Source organism: Pieris rapae, chromosome 18 (assembly GCF_905147795.1).
Source record: "Pieris rapae chromosome 18, ilPieRapa1.1, whole genome shotgun sequence".
NCBI lineage: Eukaryota > Metazoa > Arthropoda > Insecta > Lepidoptera > Pieridae > Pieris > Pieris rapae.
The window spans coordinates 4,266,116-4,288,367 of NC_059526.1; the positions used below are offsets into that span (position 1 = coordinate 4,266,116).

General features: G+C 32.3%; 2 protein-coding genes across 2 annotated transcripts in view; both read left to right on the forward strand.

The window, feature by feature from the left end:
• The first annotated feature begins 226 nt into the window (after positions 1 to 226).
• Positions 227 to 16,836, forward strand: LOC111001400 (nose resistant to fluoxetine protein 6). Its single transcript, XM_022271293.2, has 12 exons — positions 227 to 1,751; positions 1,966 to 2,204; positions 2,792 to 3,012; positions 4,265 to 4,395; positions 7,004 to 7,185; positions 8,992 to 9,134; positions 9,752 to 9,917; positions 10,176 to 10,369; positions 13,989 to 14,109; positions 15,154 to 15,343; positions 15,929 to 16,071; positions 16,320 to 16,836. Exons 1-12 carry the CDS (start codon positions 434 to 436, stop codon positions 16,812 to 16,814), a joined length of 3,543 nt encoding a protein of 1,180 aa, XP_022126985.2. The 5' UTR covers positions 227 to 433; the 3' UTR covers positions 16,815 to 16,836.
• Positions 16,837 to 19,247: 2,411 nt separating this feature from the next.
• LOC111001401 (nose resistant to fluoxetine protein 6) overlaps positions 19,248 to 22,252 on the forward strand; it is a 36,415-nt gene continuing 33,410 nt past the window's right edge. Inside the window, exon 1 of the mRNA XM_022271295.2 lies at positions 19,248 to 19,704. Coding sequence (XP_022126987.2) covers positions 19,272 to 19,704 — 433 coding nt within the window. The 5' untranslated portion in view covers positions 19,248 to 19,271. The remainder of the gene's footprint in view (positions 19,705 to 22,252) is intronic.

Here is a 22,252-nt window from a genome sequence, read left to right on the forward strand (position 1 = left end):
TTTATTAACTTTTTTTCATAATCACGACAATGGGGAAATTTTTCGTATTATCGACTATAACAATTCTAATTTTTTAACGTCAGTCAATCAAACTATGTAAATGCTATCAATCCGCCCGTCATTAATTCGGTTTGCGCACCGGACAATCGCCTTTGCAATACTATTTTTACTCTAATCTTGGACGCATGCCATAACCGTGCCCTCGTATCAGAACACTCGAATTAACCTCAGCCGGGAAACGTAACATACAAAACTGAATAACTTTGAAAAAGTAGTTAAAATTTTGTCTCCCAAGTACTTTTTACGTTATCAATGAAGCATCCGCGCTTGTTCGTTGTAAATTATTGGAGATGAAAATAGACGTTGCGGCTCGTACGCGCGATATATTTCAGTTTCGTATATGATGGCGCCGTGAGCGTCTCACGCTCCGGCCATGGTACGCCTGAGATGGACGTTAGCTTTGATTTTAATCGGTGTGTCCATCCTTGCTACGGTTAGCGCATTTCGTGTACGTCTAGCCCATGAACGTTTTGATTCTCAAAATCATTGTGCCTCGTGTGATGTGAATGAACTTGACCTTGACCAAAAACAAAGCAAATTGAGTAATAGACATGTGTATGAGGGTCTAAAAAAAGTAGTTCACGAAAAGCTAAAGAGTGATGGAAAATTGAGTGCTGATGACTTATCGTACTTACATGGACTTTCTGATGACAAAAAGTTAAGTCCAAATGTACAAGTAAAGACAAAGAAACCAGACGTTAACGACGGTGAGCACATTGATAAGCACCAGAAAAATTCAAAAACAATACATAGTGATGGATTAAAGGTTATAAAATCAACATTTACATCAGATAATAATATCCATCAAGACGAAAATGATAACATTATTGTTACGGCTACTAAAGTTAAAGCACAAATACTGAATGAAGCACTTGATGCAACTGACGATGAGATAGATATCGTTGATGAGAATGATAGCGATAGTGATGGAGATATTGATACCAATGAAAACGACGATGAAAAAAACATCGAAACCGACGAAAGTGATGAAGATGATGATGAAATAGTTATACAAATTACAAAAGTACCTCCTAAAGTGATAAACGATCCTACACCTCCTACTAAGCGTCCTTTATCAAAATCAGAACAAAGTGCAGATGTCAAAGATCGTATAAGAGAAAATATAAAAGATCAATCTAAGATAGAAAAATCAAAAGACATCTTGGAAATCAAATTAAGTGATAAAAGGTCTATAGTGGGAATAAAAAATGAACTCCCAAAGAAAACTACAAAAGAAGGAGAAATAAAAGAAAATATTGTTAAAAAAATTAAAGATCAGATATCCAAGAAAGAAAAAGATACTTTTTCAAAAGAAAGTACGAGTGATGAACTCGAAAAAATTAAAGTTAAATCACACCTTGAAGCAGGAAAGCTACAAAGTCATATCATTTCTAAGGAGGAATCGGTGCTAGATATAAAAAAAGTCGATAAAGTAGATGAAAAAAGGCCCGATGAAGCATTACGAGTTACTAAAGATGGTAAAGTAAAAAATAGAATAAAAGATGATAAAATAAAACCATTAACTGATGCAACACACATAAAAAAATTAATACAAAGCGACTTCGATGATTTTTATGGATTTTTTCCAACATTTGCACCGAATTTTTCACGCGTACATAATCCGGAGTGTCGACGACATGGACAAATATTACTCCGGCAGTTACGTGGTACCAAACTGTGGGCTTTAAATAGTAAGTACTATGAACTAGATTTGTTTACAAATACCATTTATAAACTTTAAGGAATAATACAGGTTCTTACTTACTTACTCATAACAACAAAAGTGAATTTGTTTTTGTATTCACTAAGCCCATTCAAATTATTACTTAACCCTTATACACATTAAAATTCGTCACGCAATTGTACTTTCGTGTTTGTACATTATAGGTTATGTGTGTTTTTCAGTGTTGGATTCTTCAGCAAAAATTCCCTCGGGGCTTTTGCAAGGCAATGGTATCCAGCTTGGTGACTTTGACCAGTGTTTATCAACTCGTGCTCGAGTTCAGTTAGAAACTGGCAGTATTGTGAAGGTTCAAGGCAAATACTGCTTAGTTACAATGGATGTCCGGGCGGAGCATCAAGATTTGGAAGTGGCTATAGATCTTCTTCAAGGACGAAACCTAATTAAGGGCAGGGTTAGTGATGTGAGTATTGATTGTTTGTTGTGTGTTACTTACTATAATATCATGTTTAAAAGGTTTACAGGTAGGCAGATGAACTTTCAAATTACAACATCCTCTTTTTCATGTAATAGGAGGCAAACGGGCAGGCTCACCTAATGTTAAGACACACATTGCCGGCGTTTCAAGAAGAAGAAGAAGAAGAAACTTCTTCTTCTTTAGAAGAAGAAGAAGTTTTTTGGAGAACAAATAGGTTATAAGTAATGTTTAGTTAGTGTGAGAGTAGATAGTTGGACGGATATCGGCGATCGCCTTTTTTAGGAATAGGATGTATTGAAACGGTCTTGCAGCACTGAGGGATTATGCCGACTGTGTACTATGCAATAGCCGTCCATAATCATTTCAAGACATTTAAGATACAATTTCATAGATTTTACGGCTTTTCATAAATTTTATATAAAGCTGAAGCTAAAAGAAACACTGTATCAGTCTTGCTTTGATGGTCAAGGTTACAAATACGTATTATTATGGTTACATATCCACTACTGCCCCTTATCATATCAGAGGGCAGGTCTATACACATTGGTAATTCAGTATAATTTATTGTTCAGCCAGGTCACTTCGTACCACGATTCTCAACGTTGAGCTGGGGAGTCTGTGTACCATCACCATGTCAACCAGATGATGTGGAAGCAATGATCAAGGACTCCACTAAACGTTATGAAAAACTGGGTATCTCCTTCAATATTCAAGTAGATGCGGTAGATTGTCATATCCAGAGCAAAAGTAACTGGTGGGATGAGTGGATGGAATTACCTACTCTTTTAACTCTGTAAGTAAACTATTTCTGTTAAAGTTTTTATGTTAGAATAGGTACCAGCGTAAAAAGTAATATTATCATGACTAAAGTTCGCATGGGCGTAAGCGGGTTTTCTTTACATTAAAACACAAAAATATATTCATAGTCATTTTAAATAATTAATAAATACCCACTACCTTCAACTCTCAGCTTTGCCTACATGGATTTCGTCATTTTGGCATTATTTGGTGCGACTTCAAGTATTATCGTTATATTAACGTCAATTAACATAAAACCATTATTATACAGTTCGGTAGTTATTGAGTTTATCATGTTTATACAGGCTCAAAGACGTGGCTGGCAAAATTCATTTTAAAATAGTTGTTATTGGCAAGGAAACCAATCCGGCAGTGCTCCAGTCCTGAAGCCGGAGGGTGGCTGATTGTTATGTTAGGAGGAGTTTTGAAAAGGGCCTTGACATTGCATTAAAATACTTAACAAACTTGTATTATACATAAGTTTAAAGACATGCAATAGTAGGTAGACCGGTAATGGCAAATTGTTTGGTGAAATAAATAAAGCATTTCTTATGAATGTTTGCCAAATAAAATATTAATAAAATGTACTCAATTCTTAACCGGATGTTAAACTCCATTATTTGCAAGTTTGTTCCATTATTTATATAAACAGAGTTTACAATGTTGCGATATTAAATGCACTCCGATCATGGCAAATAAACATATTGTCTTCTTCTTTTTATTAAACGAAGTATACGCACTCAGATAAGCACAAATTTGGATAGAAGCTAAAGTAAATTTAAATGTGTAATATGCATTATTTGAATTTTAAATTGAATATAAAAAAATACTGTTATAAGAGCACAAAGGCCCGGGGCAGTAAAGCCTCTAAAAAAGTATAATTGCTACGAACTTAATATAGAGCTTAGCCAGTGAGATATTTTGCTTATATACTAACATAATGTTAAGAAAAACATCGTAAATGCCGCCTCGTTAATATTATTTCGTCTCAATGAATTTTACTTGTACACTGGAATGAACCAAGATCCTATTCTGGCCTAGACCCAGACTTGAATAGATATTAAAAATTGCCGGAAATCTAAGGTTTTTGAAAACTTTGTATGTAGTCAATATTAATAATTTTTTCTAACAATTTCTTGATTTAAAATATTTATTTAGGTAGATTTTTCTGTCATTTGAGGCTTCAGTATTTTAAAAGTGTGGTATGTATTTTTTTTAAATTTAATTATTTAAAAATATTTCTACAGATGTTTCTATGGCGTGGTCTTATGTGTGGTAATAATAGCTACTTGCCAAGATTTACTTAGTGAAAAGAGTAATGGAGACGATACAGATAAGAATAAAGAGGATAATGTCGATGGCGAGACGAATCAACAAGGTAAATTATCTTTTAATTGGCCTAATATAAAGCTATAATAGCATTTAGTCTATGTGACGTAAGTAAAGATCGCGGAAAACCCGGGTTCTTATTTTTAGAAGGCGGGCGGGGGAAGAAGCACACTTTTAACATCAGCCCGCAGCCCATGGACATACTGCCCGAAGGCTAACAAGTGCGCTGCCGGTCTGATTTCAGCGTTTTACTTTAAGAAGAGTACCAATCTACCAAGGGTCCAATTTCCTTAAAAATGGTTGCTAAGCATAAATACTTACATTGTCTTATAAAAATAAATCATAAAGAAATGCCGATATTCTTGTTCTGGTAATATTTTACGACCTTGTTGGGAGCTTTCCTAACTTAAAACAGCAATTATTCGAGTTCAGAGTAATTCACGAATACTGCGGGATTGACATTTGTGACCGATTACAATTTAAAAGATCACCTTAACCTACTTGTGTGTAGCGAGAGTTCAAATCGATTGTTACTTCGTATAGATTAACTAATTATCATAATTTATACTTGACCACCTCAAGTGTACATGGACAGTCTATTCAATGTTTTGTCTGGATTGAAATTTTCTATTTCTACACCCTTTGTCTTCTTTGTCGATAAGTAGGAATGCCTACATATGAAATTTAATGTAAAAAATAACTTAACCTTCGGAAGGTCAAGCATTAAAAATTCGGTATTAGAAAGTTGTATTATTAAGAAAGAGATATTGGATTATTATTATTTTTAAGTTAGTAGCAAAACTTAAAAATAATAATACAGTGGCGCTACATGGATTATTATTATTAAATGAATGGCCTAAAATTGAATCACCTACAGACAAGTAGGTGATCAGAACTTTGTACCAAACACATGTCGTTTTAAGGCGTTTCCGTTATGTTTTCTTGTCATTTCCACGCGAGCCTGATGTCGTCTATGAGAATTGTGAGTTGCACGCCTAAACCACAACTACTACGTCTAGCTCCGTATGTTACTAAGTGTTTAACCTGCACCTTCAATTACCAGCATAAAAACTTTGTCATTGGTCAATTTAGAACTTTGATGGCTTGTCTTAAAAATTTCAGTGATGCAGATTATATCTTTAAGAATCCGTATCCCATTGGGAAGTTGCGGGATATTAAACATTTATGTTGCCATTATCACAAAATATATTATAAAAAGGTTAAACTGATTTGAAATACATACTTCTTTAATGATCTGACGAGAACAGAGATTTTGATGACAACTTCGTAAAAATATACAATGTTTCGTTAACAAAAGATTTTTTCGTTAATTTATATTATAAACGCCTATGATTTTATACTCAGCATTTAATACGATTTGTCGTAAATATTCTTATTTCTCCAAGGTCCTTTCATACAATTGATATTTTTTTATATTAGTTAATAGTTCCATATTACTGCGGCTGTGTAATTGATTCAATTTTCTTTATAGGGAAGTAGATCTTTCTTGGGTTCAAATTATACCGGCTTCTTTATTTTTTTTTTAAATCGTCTTACTATGACAGTCAGCCACAGATTATCTAGGTTTGCGAATATACAATCCGTAGCTTAATGGTTAACACTCATGACGTATAACCCGGATAACTCGGTAACAAAGGCAAAAATGCGTCTGCCCCATGCTGTACAGGTACAATACCCCACTGTCCTATGCTGCAAACCATTGTCTTTATAATTGAACCTTTGCATTCAATTATTGAAAATATTGCGATGAAAAAATATCTTCATTTCGGTAAAGTAAAATTCACAATGATTTACGATTTCATCGTAATTACGCTCAACTAAATGACATTACGTTTGTATTTATTGCACGGTAAAGTATAATAACAGCTGAAATGCGATTTATTGATTAAAATTTCACTTTTGATATAATTTTAGTAGCGTTAATGCTGCAGTGGGCGGATTTGATTATAATTTCACACATGTCGCAGTGGCGTGAAAATATTCATTTAATTTACAAAAAATTATAGTATTGGGGGTATTACTAATGAAAGAACATCTGGTACCATCTGGCATGAAAAGTTATCTTTGTTTTTTCTAAGTTTACGCGTCCAAGCTTTAATCTTTCCTTTAGCACATTATCATTATCATTGTTCAAATAGAAACACATTATGAAATTTGTATTACATTTAAATGTACATAACATTCTGTAATAAAAAAGGAGATTTAACATGTATATTAAATACCAAAGCTTTTTTGGTTACTATATCTGAAAGTTAGTATTTTGGAAATATATTAATTTTTTAGATTGACACTATAAATAGTGAGTCTATTTTTCATTTCGTTTTGTCTTCCAAAGCATTGTTCATAACAAAATAATTACATATTGGTAAACAAACTTAATTATTATAAAAATCTGTGCTCACAAATCACTACGATGACGTCATACCTTAAACCAGCTAACAGCTAGCAACGAAGTTATTCCAGCCGCTAAGGAGACTTCTCGAGCTTAGCCACTGAGGCATTCGGGCTGCCCAGTCCGTGATTAGACTGGACCTTCCTTTTAGTTGGAGGAACTGTTTACCATCCACAATATTAATTGTAATTAAAAATGTAACAAAATAAACTTACAATTATTAAGGAATTTCTATACATTTCAGATGGTTTCGTCAGTGCCTTCTCACTCACCCGCACTGTGAAGAAACTGATAGCGCCGGTTGGAGCTAAAGAAATATCCAGTATCCACGGCCTTCGAGCAATTGCGACCATAGCACTCATTATCGCTCATAAATTCCTTCCAATCGCCCATGCACCTTACTCAAATAGGGTAAAAGTTGCTGAGGTAAGACATTTATAAAATTATGAATGTTTGTTTAGTAGTTTATTTATGCAGACAACATTCAACGGCTTAGTTTTGTGCTATACCTCAATAGGTAGTTTGTAACTCGAATAAGAATAATGTACCTAAGTGTGATTTAACTTGTTATCAAAGGTATTGATAGAGATTTATGTAATATAATATTACGCAAACGGGCGGATGTGAGCGTTTGTATTGATATTGTGGGTATAACATACAAAAAATGAAATAGTTTAAGTATTTAAAGTCGCTTGTTAAACAAAATTACCGTGACCTGGAGAAAATTATATTATATCCTCTAACTATGTATTACCATATGTTTAATACATTTACTAAAGCGAGAGTTAATATAATCGAACCAGACATAGTCTAGGTGACTGATGATTTCTAGACATATATTGGCATAGTTCCAAGTAAGTCAGTTGAGTGATTTGGCAGCTACCGTGACATATCGAAAGTTATCGGAAATATTTGTTTACTCCGCTTATAAAAATTAATCAACGTGATGAAGATGCTTCTAGGTAAACAGCCTATTTTCTTTGCAAATTCTATATTCCAGAATATTATGTTTAACGTCTGTAGCTTTTATACATATATGTATATAGATTGGTCGAGGATCCTTCCTTTAGGTTGGAGGAACTGTTCCACCATCAATCGAGTAATAAAAGTATAATTGTGAATTTCAAGATAGTATAATACTTCAATCAATAAATAGATAATAACATACTAAGATGATATTAGTTTACAGTTATAATAGAAACAATAAAAGTATAATAAGAGATGTAGCCTTCGGGACCTTGGTAACAGGAAGACTAATAGAAAAAATGAAAGAAGACGACTATAAACCCATAATGCGCTGCACTTGCTTACTCAAACGTAGCCGCGCTTTTCCCGATTTCTTTTGTTATCGCGGATCTCTTGTTAGTTAAGTTTTTAAGGAACCTAATTTATAAAATTCATACCGGTTAAGTTTTTCTATTTCACCGAACACATTGTTGTTCTCGGATAGTAATAACAGCAATATTGCTATAATATTTTTAGTAGGCGTTCGGACTTTAACGAAATTTTTTGCGGCATGATTAAGATTGACTTTATGTTTACACGAAAAATTTTAAATGGCCGTAATGGCCATTACCGGATAGTTCTGAGTGTATTGCATTGATAATTATGATTACAATGCAATACACTGATACGCTTTTGTTATTTTCGTTACTAGCAACGCCCAGCGGTTTCACTCGAGTAGATACCGATCTTGTGATCGTCGCGTAGTGAAAAGAGTGGAATGTCTACTACGTCGGACTATAGATACATTTTTGTTAAGTACTAAGGATTTAAATTTGTAGAACTTCAGCGCCTCAGAACTGCCGTAGTAGTATACGCATTTGACGTAGTTTTGTTTTTGGCAGCAAAATAATTTGATGTTCTGGGGTTCTGACTCGAGATAGGCTATATACAATTGCCTAAGGGTAAAACCTTATTTTTGTAGATATATTGATACGTTCTATAATACTGTACAATATTTTTTGTTATATGAGAAAAAGTTTCCATAGCGCAGACGTTAACAGATTTTTATGGCACATTTTCAGATCTTTCTCTTTAAAAATACATGAACAAATTATTTTGAATTTGGAATGTAACCGATGTCAGTCATTGAAGTTGCAGCTTTCTAATTGTGAATTTTTGAAATCGGTCCAGTAGTTTTTATGTGAAAACATTTCATGTACATACAAAAACACAAATGCTTCCTCTTTATAATATTACCTATATATAAAGGTACCTATTACTTTTCAGGTGGTGTCATCACCTGCATGGTCTTGGTGTAGAGTAGGCTGGGTGTTCACTGATGGTTTTCTTTTGCTGAGTGGAGCTTTGACTGCCTACCGTACTTCGGAGAAGACTAGTGCCTTTAAAAAACTAGGTTCTAAGTATTTGAGGTCCGTAATTTAAATAATTTACTAGTTAAATAAGATTTAGATAAAGCTCTTGTCGGGATTAATTTAAGACAATAATTTCCAAAATTGTTTAAATTGAATATGTGTAAAACATTACTAAAAAAAGCTAAAGCTAACAAAATGCCTGCGTATTGTAGACATAAGACTTCTAATTTTGCTTATGACATTTATTTAAAATATGCCAAGTGAAGCATGGTTATTGTTACAGTCCTTTACAATATCCTTGTACTAAACATGTCGATTAAAAAGAGTGACGGAGAGTTTCTTGCCAGCTCTTCTTGCACCCTTGCTTTGGGAACTGGTAGTAAATGTAAATTTGTACCTTTATTATCTACTTTTTAATATGTGTAGAATGATCAGTGTTCGCCTTGTCGTTTCGGCGTGCGATACTGATGCCGAGTCCAAAGGTTCGATTCCACCAATAAACTTACAGAAGGCTAATTACCTACCTGTATGAAATAAACATTATCAAAGAAATGCATGCAATCTAGGACCGAGACCTATGTGGCGTAGTAGCTCCACTGGATTTGAATTCCAATTATTAATAAAGTGTATTATGAGAAGAGTTATAATGTCCTGATTTGATGGTCACCTTCCAGATTAACACCGGCAATGCTAGCTGTGATTTGGTTTTACGCGTTCATCTGGGATCATGTCACCGTGGGGCCTATGTGGGGATTGGTAACGAAAAATGCTGACATCTGTCGTGAAAGTTGGTGGTGGAACTTGTTCTATTTGCAGAATTACTTTGGATTAGAGAGTATGGTGAGTTGAAACTATTAGTCAAAAGTATAATCGCTTAAAGTAATTTTGAACGGTCAAATTGTTGATAAAGTAAAAATCTTAATTTTATTGTTGCTAACGATAGAGGTTTGAGGAACTTTATAATAGGCACTTTAAGCCTCATTTTAGTATCACGGCATCAGCCTAGCTTCATACCTAGTGCCTACTATTAAAACAAGCGACAATCTTCGTTAATGCAGCAGTTGGCGTTCTAAAATATTAGGAGACTTTTTATTTCAGTGTGCACCTCAAACACATCAGCTAGCGCTAGACATGCAGCTTTCCATACTCGGAAGTTTCATAGTATGGGCAATCCACTCGAATATGGTCGGTTCGGCGCTGATTATGCCAATCATACATCTATCCGCAGCCTATTCCCGATATACAATGTTTAGAGACCATCGCCTTACAATGATTGCTTATCATGGAGTCAGGTATTTCTTCTTTACATATATTTAGCATCTAATTAACCAGAAAAATGTAAGGGAACGTGTAAATATTAGTACAAATGTAATAAATTCGGACTGTCTGAAGTCTAAACAACACTCTCTTACGTATACAATCTATAGTAAAGTTCATGACTCGTTCAGTGTATAACGAACAACAAAAAATAAATCTTAAGGCATTTACAACCGACATCAAAAACCTGAGCTATCTAGATGATATAGGTGTAAATGACTCTGAGATTGTTTTGTAATTAGATTGGTATGTTTCAGGATTAAAAGAAAAACACTTTTTTAACGGATTGAAGTTATGTATTACTGTAAACTAAATATAAGACAATATCATGTTTCAGGATACTTTTATTTTTTGGTGTAGATTGGAGATGTTGTTTTTCGTTAAAAAGAAAGAAATTTTAAGATTTAATTATATTCCTTATACCTCTCGTTTCTTGCTCTTGGCAAATAAACCTTCGTTTAATATTCTTAACATTACGATGTACTCTATTAAAATATAATTGTGGTTCGTTTCAAGATTTAAAACAAATATAAATTTTCAATCTATTTAATGTTGTTTTTATGACAAGAAATATAATCTTAGTAAAAATTTATTTTAGCCATTCAATTTAATTTCATTCCTATTAACGTTTAATTAAATTTTAAATCACTTAATAAACTATACATTGTATTATTTATAATAACAATACATCATAAAATAAGTCAGTATTTTATGTAAGTAGGATATTAACTAAACATTCTTTCTCACAAAGTGATATTGTGGATATGCCATGGACTGATCATGGACTAAGGTAGAGAAGTTTGATATAATTATATAATGTACTAGCAGACTCGGCCAAGCATTGCTGTGACTATTTAAAGGAAACGGTAGGAGAACTTATGTGAAACGTTGGTACTTTCCAACACAGCGCCATCTGTAAGAATTGTATCAAATAATAAATAAATAATTTGCAATAAAATTAAATTAAAGATCCTATAAAATCATCAAATCAATATCAAATCCTAAAAAATCCTATTTCTTAAGTTGTACCAGACTGCTCACGGTGTGCCAATTTAATTTAAAATCGGTTCAGTAGTTTAGGGGTCCATCGCGGACAAACATCGTGATAGGAGATTCATATATATTCAGATATGTTTAACTATATAATTATATTCCTTAGCGCGTTTCAAGGTATGACTTCTTCGTATTGATATTTCGTTGAAGATTGTACGTAACAAATCGATCATGTTGTATATTAAACAAACATTTAATTTCGTTGCTGTTGTTATGTTTGCAGTTCGTTGAAATTATGAACAGAAATAAAAACTTAGTATATAACATTAATGAGCAAAAAATTTTCTTACAACACAGAAGGATTGTTTTTGTGTAGATTTTTCCTGAGCTGACTTTAAAACATCTAGTTTAACCCTAAGCGGTTCTCGCGTAAAATATTTGGTTCTAACACATTTATTAACATTTCCCTGCAATATAGTACATATTGACCTTCATTAGAATTTTTCTAATAACATTGAATTTTCGTTTTCATTATTGCAAAGACACTGAAATATCTTTTGTAAGCCAGGTTTTGTCGCACAGATGTTTGCTACAAAGCTGAAAATAAATAAAAACAAATTACTTAATACATAAATTTGAATTTGATTTCTTTAAAAACTATAAAAATGGTTTACCTTTTAATAATAGTTATAATAGTTATTTCTTTCAGATCATTAATCAATGTTAAATGTCCAATTAAGTTTTAGTTGTTAAGTTAGCATTGGTACAGTATAGTAGCAGTGGTATTGTACCTATGGGGCATAGACAACGTCCCATCGCGAAACATAAATCATTCGCGGGAATTATTTAAACGCAACAACAGCAATACAATCGAATTATTTGCAGTCTGTTAATATTTCATTAAAACTGTACATTTTGATATAGTGTAAACCAGAGTGTAAACTATTCAGATTAAAATTAAAGCATATCTCGCATGTACCGACGGTCCGAGCATTTCCCTTTCGGAAATTGAACCCCGACTTTCAGTTAGACAATCGTTTGGCAACACAGATGGGAGAAAACAGTTAGACAATTTTAAAGTCTAGAGGGGCCTATGCAAAGTATCTTAATATTTAATCTGATAATAGACTATCTGTGTCTGCTACTTTTAATGGCATTAATTGTCATTTTTAGAAGTCTTTCCACGTGGAATTAATTTATCCATTCTTGTGTGAAAAATAATATATGAGATTTCGTTATAACTGGTAGATATCATGGATTGGATTGCGTGGGATTTTTATCTGCAACGATTTTTTTTCATCTATATTTCCCATTCATTACTTATTATATTAGAAATAGTCTTCGTTCGCGAGGTATGTTTAGCCATGATTTTAACGTTACAACAATAATCGTTATATTTCAGCTTCTTTAAACATAACCAACATAAATCAAACTATCAAATACTATTTCTGGATACATTATTTTATTATATGTTGGTGAAAACAGTTCAAAAATGATTTTTGGTTTAACATAACATAACGCTTAACATATTACACTCACTCAATGAAAATATAATTTTGAGCGCCTACTTATCTTATTACATTTAATAATTCATACAATAATTGAATCTAGTGAATTCTATATAAAAAATTGGTATATTAGGGTATATTCCAGATATTAAAATTTTGTAATATCATACAGGCAAATGGAAATTACTTTTTATATAATAAGATGAAGTATATGTTTTTATACTTGGTGATTAAGTTTATACCTGTTTCATAGTACATTGATTTAGCTTATCTGGTATATACAATCGTATACGATGGTTTATACACAGATCTAGTACTTCATGGGGTTCTTAGTGCCCTTGGAATGTAGATCATTTTTTTTTCCTTTTATTGGTGGTCTAGATTAGAGCGAAAGGAAATCGTCACGCTTATCCCAATATGTTGAAGAGTATATTAATCATGGTATAGATTTAGGGCTGGAGTAGGCTTGCAGGCCTGTGTGAAATTAAACAAGTTAGGACTTCAATTTGAGTATTATAGAGTAGTAATTATAGTAAAAGTTATCTCTATAGATCTTTTTAAATTACAAATATGTTTCATACAACCAAAAAAACTGAAGTATTTACTTCTTAAATATAATAAACCGGTAGTTTTTTGCTAAATATTCTTTAGTAAGAGTTTTTAGAGAAGATTCTTAATTACTAATTTATGTATTTAACTAAGTCAACAGTGCAACATTTGCAACATTTTTACGCTAAATTTGCAATTTATAATTTAACTGCTTAATTCAATCGTCTGAATGACATTTATTAATTTAAAGTCAAGCCTTTTATAACAAAATCAGATACTGTTATTTTAAATCTTTATTGTTCTATGAATATAAAACTCAAATATATCGATATGGTCTTCCTATTTACATTTTATAAAAAAATTACATCGACTTTATTAGTTTTTGAAGTCAGTCATATTCATTAAACATAAGAGCGCATGGTCATGCCTATTTCATTTGTTTAGGAAATTGTTATGTTAAAATTCTGTATTTTGTTTGCTAGAGTTACTAGAAAATTGCTAGCCGTTCTAAGTCAGCTGTGTAAAATTTGGTTTAATTTTCCAGTGTAAGTCAGCTGTACCGTACAGGCCGGATGAGCTATACCTCCATTTTGCACCGCAGTACCTCCTATCTGATCGGCATCAGTTTGGGATTAGCACTACGAACCCCAGCTCAGCATAGTAAGGTAAACTGATAAATTTATACTAGCGTTTGCTGTATGTATTTTTTTACTTTGGTAACAGAGTAATAAAGAAATAAATAAAATATTGATTGTATTACATCAGCACGTCCAATACTGGAGAAAAAAAATATTATTTGGTTAGAATATATTTGTTCTGTGGTGTCGAGTGTCATCACCCATGTCCATAAGAGCGTGTTTTTTATTTCGTTTGCTTGTTCTTTTACATCCTTTTGTTATATGTTTCGTGTCAATTGCCAAGCAAGTCACATATGCAATATTTAATTTATATATAGTGATTCTAATAAACCTTACAAACCTTAAAATTTAATAATTAAAATACATTTTAAAAAGGAGTCCCTTTAGGCAGGGTTCCGAAGATACTGGCAGCGTTCTTGAATAGCTAGACTAATTCTTTGTGCGAGTTAGCTGCCAGTGATGACGACTAACCTTTTTGATATTTCCCTAAAAAGCCTTATCGCTTATAGGACCCCACGGACCAAGGGTCTCGACACCGAATGGGACAAAATCATATTCAGAGCCTAGACCCCTGTAGTATTTATATATCAAATTATGTATATAATTTCAATAAAGACATTATTAATAAATATCAAAATTTGATATTTAATGTTGACATTAAATATCAAAATTTGATATTTAATGTCAACTTCGAAGTAGCTAAGCTTTGTGATATAGTTCGAGTCTATTTCTTGGTATATTCCTTTGTCAAATGATCGATATTATTGGTTCAGTGATACGACCAAAACAGTTCCTATTTCCGCAAACGTATGCGGTATGAACAATGACTCGAGATTTACATGACAATGCGGAGTGCATGCGAGATGACATCTGTATGTATTGATCGAATGGCTAATAGTTTGTACTAAGGATGTTGTGTGTTCTATAAACTTTAATGGGATTAGAAGATAGAGAGAAAATTACTATGGATTTATATTTGTGTTCTTTTAAACGAATTCAACGACTTGATAGATTCACCACCATTTGGATTTATATAAAAAAAACCTTTTATTTGTGTTAATATTTTTATAGTTTGTAATATTCATCGGATGGGTCGTTAGCACTGGTCTATGGGTAGCAGTGTTGTGGGCGGGTTTCGACAGCGGTTACTTCAACTACCAGTATAATGTGACCTTTGCTGCTCAGTATGCGGCACTGGCTCCTATTGCAATTGGTTTAGCCTTCGCCTGGCTGCTGTACGCGGCCCATAATGGTTATAGCGGTAAGGAACAATCAATTATTACGTCTTTTATTTTTATTTTTTAACGCAAGGAAACAAAATTTATAATCCCGTAGTATACATACATATCACAAAATTATTTAGTAAGTAGGTGATCTATGAAGGGTATGCTTAGTCTGTGTTTTATACGCCGTTGGTTTAAGACATACAGGCTTCCTCATATTACGCAAAATACCAACGAGGACAAGTCCGATGTTTAGAACAAAAATTTGTATCCGCATTGAAACAATTTACTTATATTGCTAATTTATGCTTTTGCAGATTTGTAGTATAATTCAAGCAAAAAATGTACTTGAAATTACTATTTATTCATTTTATACAAGGAATTTTAACGTCGTGTTGTCAAGAAATATTATTTTTCTTAATATAAATTTATATTCAAAGAAAACTTTTTTACCGGATTGAATCTATGTTTCTATTATTTAGCGTCGTCAAATTTTTCTGACGCACGCGAAACGTCGGAAGCATTTTATATTATGTTATAATACATAGCTTCAATCCGGTAAAAAGTGTTTTTTTTATGTGTAAAAACTATGTTATTGAAAGTCTATAAACTTATGTTTCCAGAAACTCTATCAAGCCTACTTTGCAGTCGCCCTATGCTGCTAATAAGTAGACTGTCATATGCTTTATATTTAACACAGTTTATTGTCTTCCTCACAAATGCAGCTACGACACGAACATCCACTGAATTCACATTATTATCTGTGGTAAGCATTAGCTAAACATTAGCTACCATTTATACCTAGGATTATAGTATTGAATTGATGAGATAAGGAATTTATTATAAAGGATACAAATAGTTCATAGGCTGAATTGAATTGCAACAGAATGTTTCTTATACCGCTTTAAGATACCATAAAGACAGATATAAAATTATTTTCATTATTTTATCTATTTCGTTGAAAATAACTAGAAAAGTTTGTATGTTTTGAACTAATGTATTTTGTTATTACAGGTCGATTTACAAGAAATTGCTGCAATATTTTTATCGGCTGTTTTGTTAACTTTAACTCTTGTTATTCCTATGCAATCGCTTCCGAATGTACTCTTTGGGATAAAGAAAAATAATAACCAGAAAGAGGAATTACAAAACGGAACAAGCGAAATAAATAAAGAAGAAAATGAACCAGAGCTTGAAGAAAAACCGTCAATACGAAAACCCTTGCTGGCTCATAGGGAATTACTGGAAGAGATACCAGAGGTGGAAGTCGAATACGAAACTCAGAGGGAGACTCAAAGCCTAGAAGAAATTTTGGAAGAAGACGATAACATGGATGAAGACAGGGAAGACGAAGACTTGGAGATTATAGAAGAAGAAGAAGAAGAACCAGAGGGTGGAGAGGAAAATTTCTGGGCTCATCATGACGATGGTCGTGATCGAGATCTTGATGAGTGGGAATGGACGAATGGAAACCGTGGAGGTGCTCAACATTATCGATACAGTAGATAAAGAAATTAAATATTATCATTAATTAATTGGTTTTATTTCTACAATTCTATAGTTACATTGCTCAGCCCATAATGCAATTATGAAATTTTTATCCATTGTTAATATATTTACGCTTACAATGTTAAATTAAATTATGATGTAATAATACATTTTAGGTGGGTCTTAAGTTATATAAATACATAAGTATTTTACATTAAGAGTATTTCTTATTGTATATGTACATATACAAACTAAAAAGGTTGAATATTAGACATAAATTGGAAAAAGTGACTGCAGCTGAGTCATGATTGCAACTCTTAGCTTTTTCTAAAACACGTGATCCGCCTTTTCGTCACTGTAGAATGATAACCTCATATGTCAAAAAATCATTAATTATGTTATTAATAAATAAGTCCTTTTAACCATCCAAAACAATGGACAAATAATAATATTTTAACGAACATTGACGAAATGACTTTTTTTTTTCGTTTCCTGTAATGTTTGGTTCACTGGACATACGAGCTTTTCATTTTACAGATACGTTTTTTACCTATCAACCCGGAGGAGATACCATTTAGCCAAGAATCGAATGTGCCATCAAGTAATCAACCTTAACCACTAAGCCACGGAGTTGCCTTATATTTTACAATATATGCCTTATAATTTAACTGATAAAGTATTTAAATAATTGTATGTGGTAATGTAAAATATTTATTACTAACGTCTAAACAAGATTTTGTGAGTAATATGTTTAAAGGAATCTAACATTATTCAGAAAGACTACAATTTATTTTTCAGGAATAATAAAGTGATATAGAAAATAGGAATTGGCCCTCGGTCGACGTAAAAGGCTATTGTTACTTTGACCACAAGCATGATGTAACCAAGATTACTAGGTAACTAGTTTGAGAAAGTGGAAAGTACGGGAAATGATATCAAAGATTAATTGACATACTATAGTAAAGTAATTTAATTTTATATAATAATAATATCCTTTATTCCGATACATTTTATATGCACAATTAAACAAATTTCCATTTTAATCCTCTTCTGGTGTTTTTGTGTACCCTTTTTTGGCAAAGGCCTCCTCCAAATACCGCCATTCTTCTCTGCACTGTGCCACTCTCTGCCATGTACCACTTGCTGTTTCTTTAATGTGGTCTATCCACCTTCTGAGTTGTCTCCCTCTTTTGCGTTTGCTGTACCTAGGGCACCAGTTAAGCCGTTTTTTGCTCCACTTTTCTGTACCTCTTGCCATGTGTCCCACCCATTTCCACTTAATTTTATACAGTATATTAAAAGATGACTTCATTGAAATAAAACGATACGTTTTTTATATGGTATCTATTTAGAAATAGTCTTTAACCTCATCAAAATTAGAACAGATTGTAACGTCATACAAACAACAAATCTTTCCAATTTTTTAAATAATTAAGATTATGGACAGGTTTACGTTATATATAGTAGCTGACATAAGTATTGTGTCATCGGAAATCGAACCCCATATATAGTCTGGTAAGTACAACATAATTATCATGTGAAAATACTAAATCTTGGTAGATTACTACAAATACTTGGTAGATTTTTATGATCCATTTTTAATGTTACTGGAAGATAAATAAAGAATGGCATAAATAGAAATCACACATGTTAAATAATAATACTATTCAGAATTTTAATCATATGATGAAAATTAAATTGCCTATCAGAACTGGTTTCCACTACTTAAGTGGTGATCACTGTTTCATCGTGTGATATGTCTATGTAGCTATCTCTATTTCTAATATAATAGTATATTAGAGCATGTTTAATAAAAGCCACAGAAAACCTATTTATATTTTTTACACAAAAAAAAAAAAAAATTACTTTAAATTTTTCTTTATCATAGCAGAATAAATACAACAGTTTACCAACATTCCGTAAATTCGTTTTGCAGGCTCTTAAATCTTAATGTCGTTTAAGTTTTAATTTTGCGTGTTCATTACTGTTATTTTTATCTTTTTAGTTTTAGTTATTATTTATATTTATAAGTTATTATTAATCATTTGTTTTTGTTTTATTTTTATTTTTGTTTATCTTTAGTTCCTTTGATATATTGCTTAAGTTCTCATGTAATTGATGTGTATGTGTAAATGTGTTAAATTTGTGATGTCATATTTTCTTGTATTGTTTAGGCATACACATTGTTTTAGAATATAAATAAATAAATAGTAAAATTCACTAGAATACAAAGTCATAATGGAATAATCTCCGCAATATGTTATGTTAATGATAGTAAAACAAATAAATAAACTAGCATTGGTTCGTACACCAAGAACGCTGTCACAACTATTACAACATATACATACATTCTCCTTACTAACTCGACCAGACATTTTAAACAATGAAACTGTATTAGGATAATATGCGAGTCATTTCATTGATCGATCCTTGGTTGTATTCAGTACGTATCGAGACGCGCGCGCGCACGCCAGCACGATGCTTATAACCGTTTTGGTTTTGTCGTTAGCATGCGCGATCGTCGCTGAAAACGATACAAATATTGACGACAAGGTCCTTAAAAGCTTAGCCGATTTGATAGATGAGAATAAAAGCTTGGATGCCAGTGATATTGCTCGATTATACAGGGCTGCGCAGGCGCTGGGTTTAGATAGAGAATTGGTGAATAAGTTATCACAGGGGTTGAATGGTTCTGAGCGAGTTATACATAAAGACGCTGGGTATAACATATATGCTGATTCGGAAAAGGGACCTTTGGGTGAATCTCCGGATTATGCGTCGTCAGTAGTTTTGGCGAGTGATCTGCTTGCTTTGACAAGTGCAGTTGGCAATGTTGGCGATAAACTGTGTAGAGAGCAGGGATATAGGTTCCTAGATGGTTTGCTGTCCAACAAACGATGGGCTTTGAAAAGTAAGTACTAGATACAATAAGTTATAAGAAACACTTTTTTAACGGATTGAAGTTATGTATTATTGTATTTAAACTTATAATTATTATTATACACGCACGCTGTAAAGCACGCGAAACGTCAGTTGAATTTAAAATTATGTTTAAATAATTATAAGTTTAAATACAATAATACATAACTTCAATCCGTTAAAAACGTGTTTTTCTTTAAATGTGTAAAAGTTATGTTTATAAAAGACAATATTAAGTTCTAAAATAATTAACGGAATATGTACATATGTCTAGATCTTTTAGTATAGATTAGGTCATTGTATAAATCATATCGCTATATAATGTGTATATGTATATTTAAACGAAATATAAGAAGATTAAACTTTTGTAGGAATTTGCTAAATATTTGAGACATGAATATAGCCAGTAAATAATTTATAGGACCGGTTTATACTGTTGGATGAACTGGCAATAAATTTATAACAATAAATTATTAATCACGATTACATAGTAAGATACGAAACTGTCACGTTTATTGTCTTTTATTGAAAACTAAACAAATTTCACGATGCAAACTTGCGGGGAAAGATTTTACCGATATTGTCCATAAAACATTGATGTACTATTTATCTCTCTATTTTTATTATTTAAAAATATTATGACATTACAAAACAACGATAACAAACAGACGATTAAACAATAGTTTAATCATCTATTGAAGTTACAATATTATTATTATACTATGTTACTTTATTTATATTTAGTTCTTGTAGAAACAGTAGTGCTTGACCACTGTCGATCGATATTGCTGATGTTAATTACGAATTTGATAGATCGTGGTTTGCGATCATATTCCAGCTCCGAGTGATATACTGTTTTTAAGTCCAAGGTACATAAACACCTGAAGGCGCTAGGAAATCTAACACGTCACGCCCACTATTTGTGATACATTATGGAAAACATTAATAACGCTTCTGGAGTCCTCTACAGCAAGCACGAGTCATTGTTAATTGCTTTATACCTTCTGAGACTCTTATTTGTTTGTTTTGGTTGTATGTATGGTTACATAATTATATATAATATGCATGTTTTGTTAATCATCAATGTTGGGAGTCAAGGCAGCAACTAGGCTCTCTGTATACCACGTTATTATAATATACCAACAGTGATAATAATGCAGTGTTTTTGAATATTTTCTATATCACAGTTACGGATAATAAGAGTTTAGAATTTAGTGTCGCCATTAGACGCAGGCAACTCCAATTGGAGTCAATAATTGTAGTTCGTTTTCTGAGGTTTTCAATTAAAAGTGGACGTGGTTTACGTCAATAAACGGCTTTTCCAACCTGTTCAGTGATTAACTCATACCACTAAAATCTTAATGTATATATGCTGTCAATATTTTTGACTTCTTATTACCCGATTATGGCTCATGTCACAGATGTAAAAATACGTAACTTCCTCTTGTGCGATATAAAAGGTAATACTAATAAGGAAGAGATAATTGCATAGTTAAAATATTATTATGCAAAACGTGATTTTAACGTGTTCAAGATCAAATTGAAGGATAATAAAAGATGACAATATCGTGTTAGATAATTTACCGGAAGTAACAACCTTGGCAGGAAAGCGAGAACAAGGCTCCAATAGCCTTATTTTTTCCTGGGAAAATTTATTTTTAATTATCTTTAAAAGGTCTTTAGAAATCTCGGTTTTTCCATATTTTTATGGAAATGTCGATACGAATTTATCTCAGTGATCTCATAATCATATCCGGTGTTAAAATATTATATAATTGACCATTCAACCTTCTTTGCCTTTGTTAATTAGATTTTATCATATGTAAAGTTAATTTGATCGTTGGGAACTTTATTGATATTATCTTACTCTAATAACTATGAATGAATGATGTTTAATATGTTCCTATTCTATTTTATTAACGCGTATTAGCTTTTTGAGGCATTGACGAAATTATAATACAATCAATGGAACGATCTTAATGAATACAAGAAAGTACATATTCAATGTAAATATTGTAAAGAAAACACTCAACTTTTAAGAACTATACACACACCATGCTTATATCATTCCATATTTTAATTATATGAGACTATTTCACATAATTAAGTAGTTAGGAAAACTTCTAATAACTGCGTTGAACGAAAAAAAAGCAAAAAAAGAATTGACGTAAGCAACTTATTAATAAGCATTTAAAAGCTTTTGGGAAACCCCAAATTATAAAGTCATGGAAAAAAGGCATGAGGCGTCATGCCAATTCAAATTGTTGACGTCTGATGTACGCATGCGTCGTTGCAAAAGGAAACGTGACATAAACATAAACTAAACTCGGAAGCCCTGATGCATGTGTTTTATTAAATGAAACTGATATAATTTAAAGTATTTGCTGTCGTAGGTAACACGAAAGACGCTTATTAAGATTTTTTAGTATTACTTAATTGGGATTCGACTTATACATATTTCACTGGTAATTTTAGAGACAGTACGGTAAAAAAAAGATGTATTCAGCTATTATTTAAGCTAGGACGCTCTTCTTAAACAA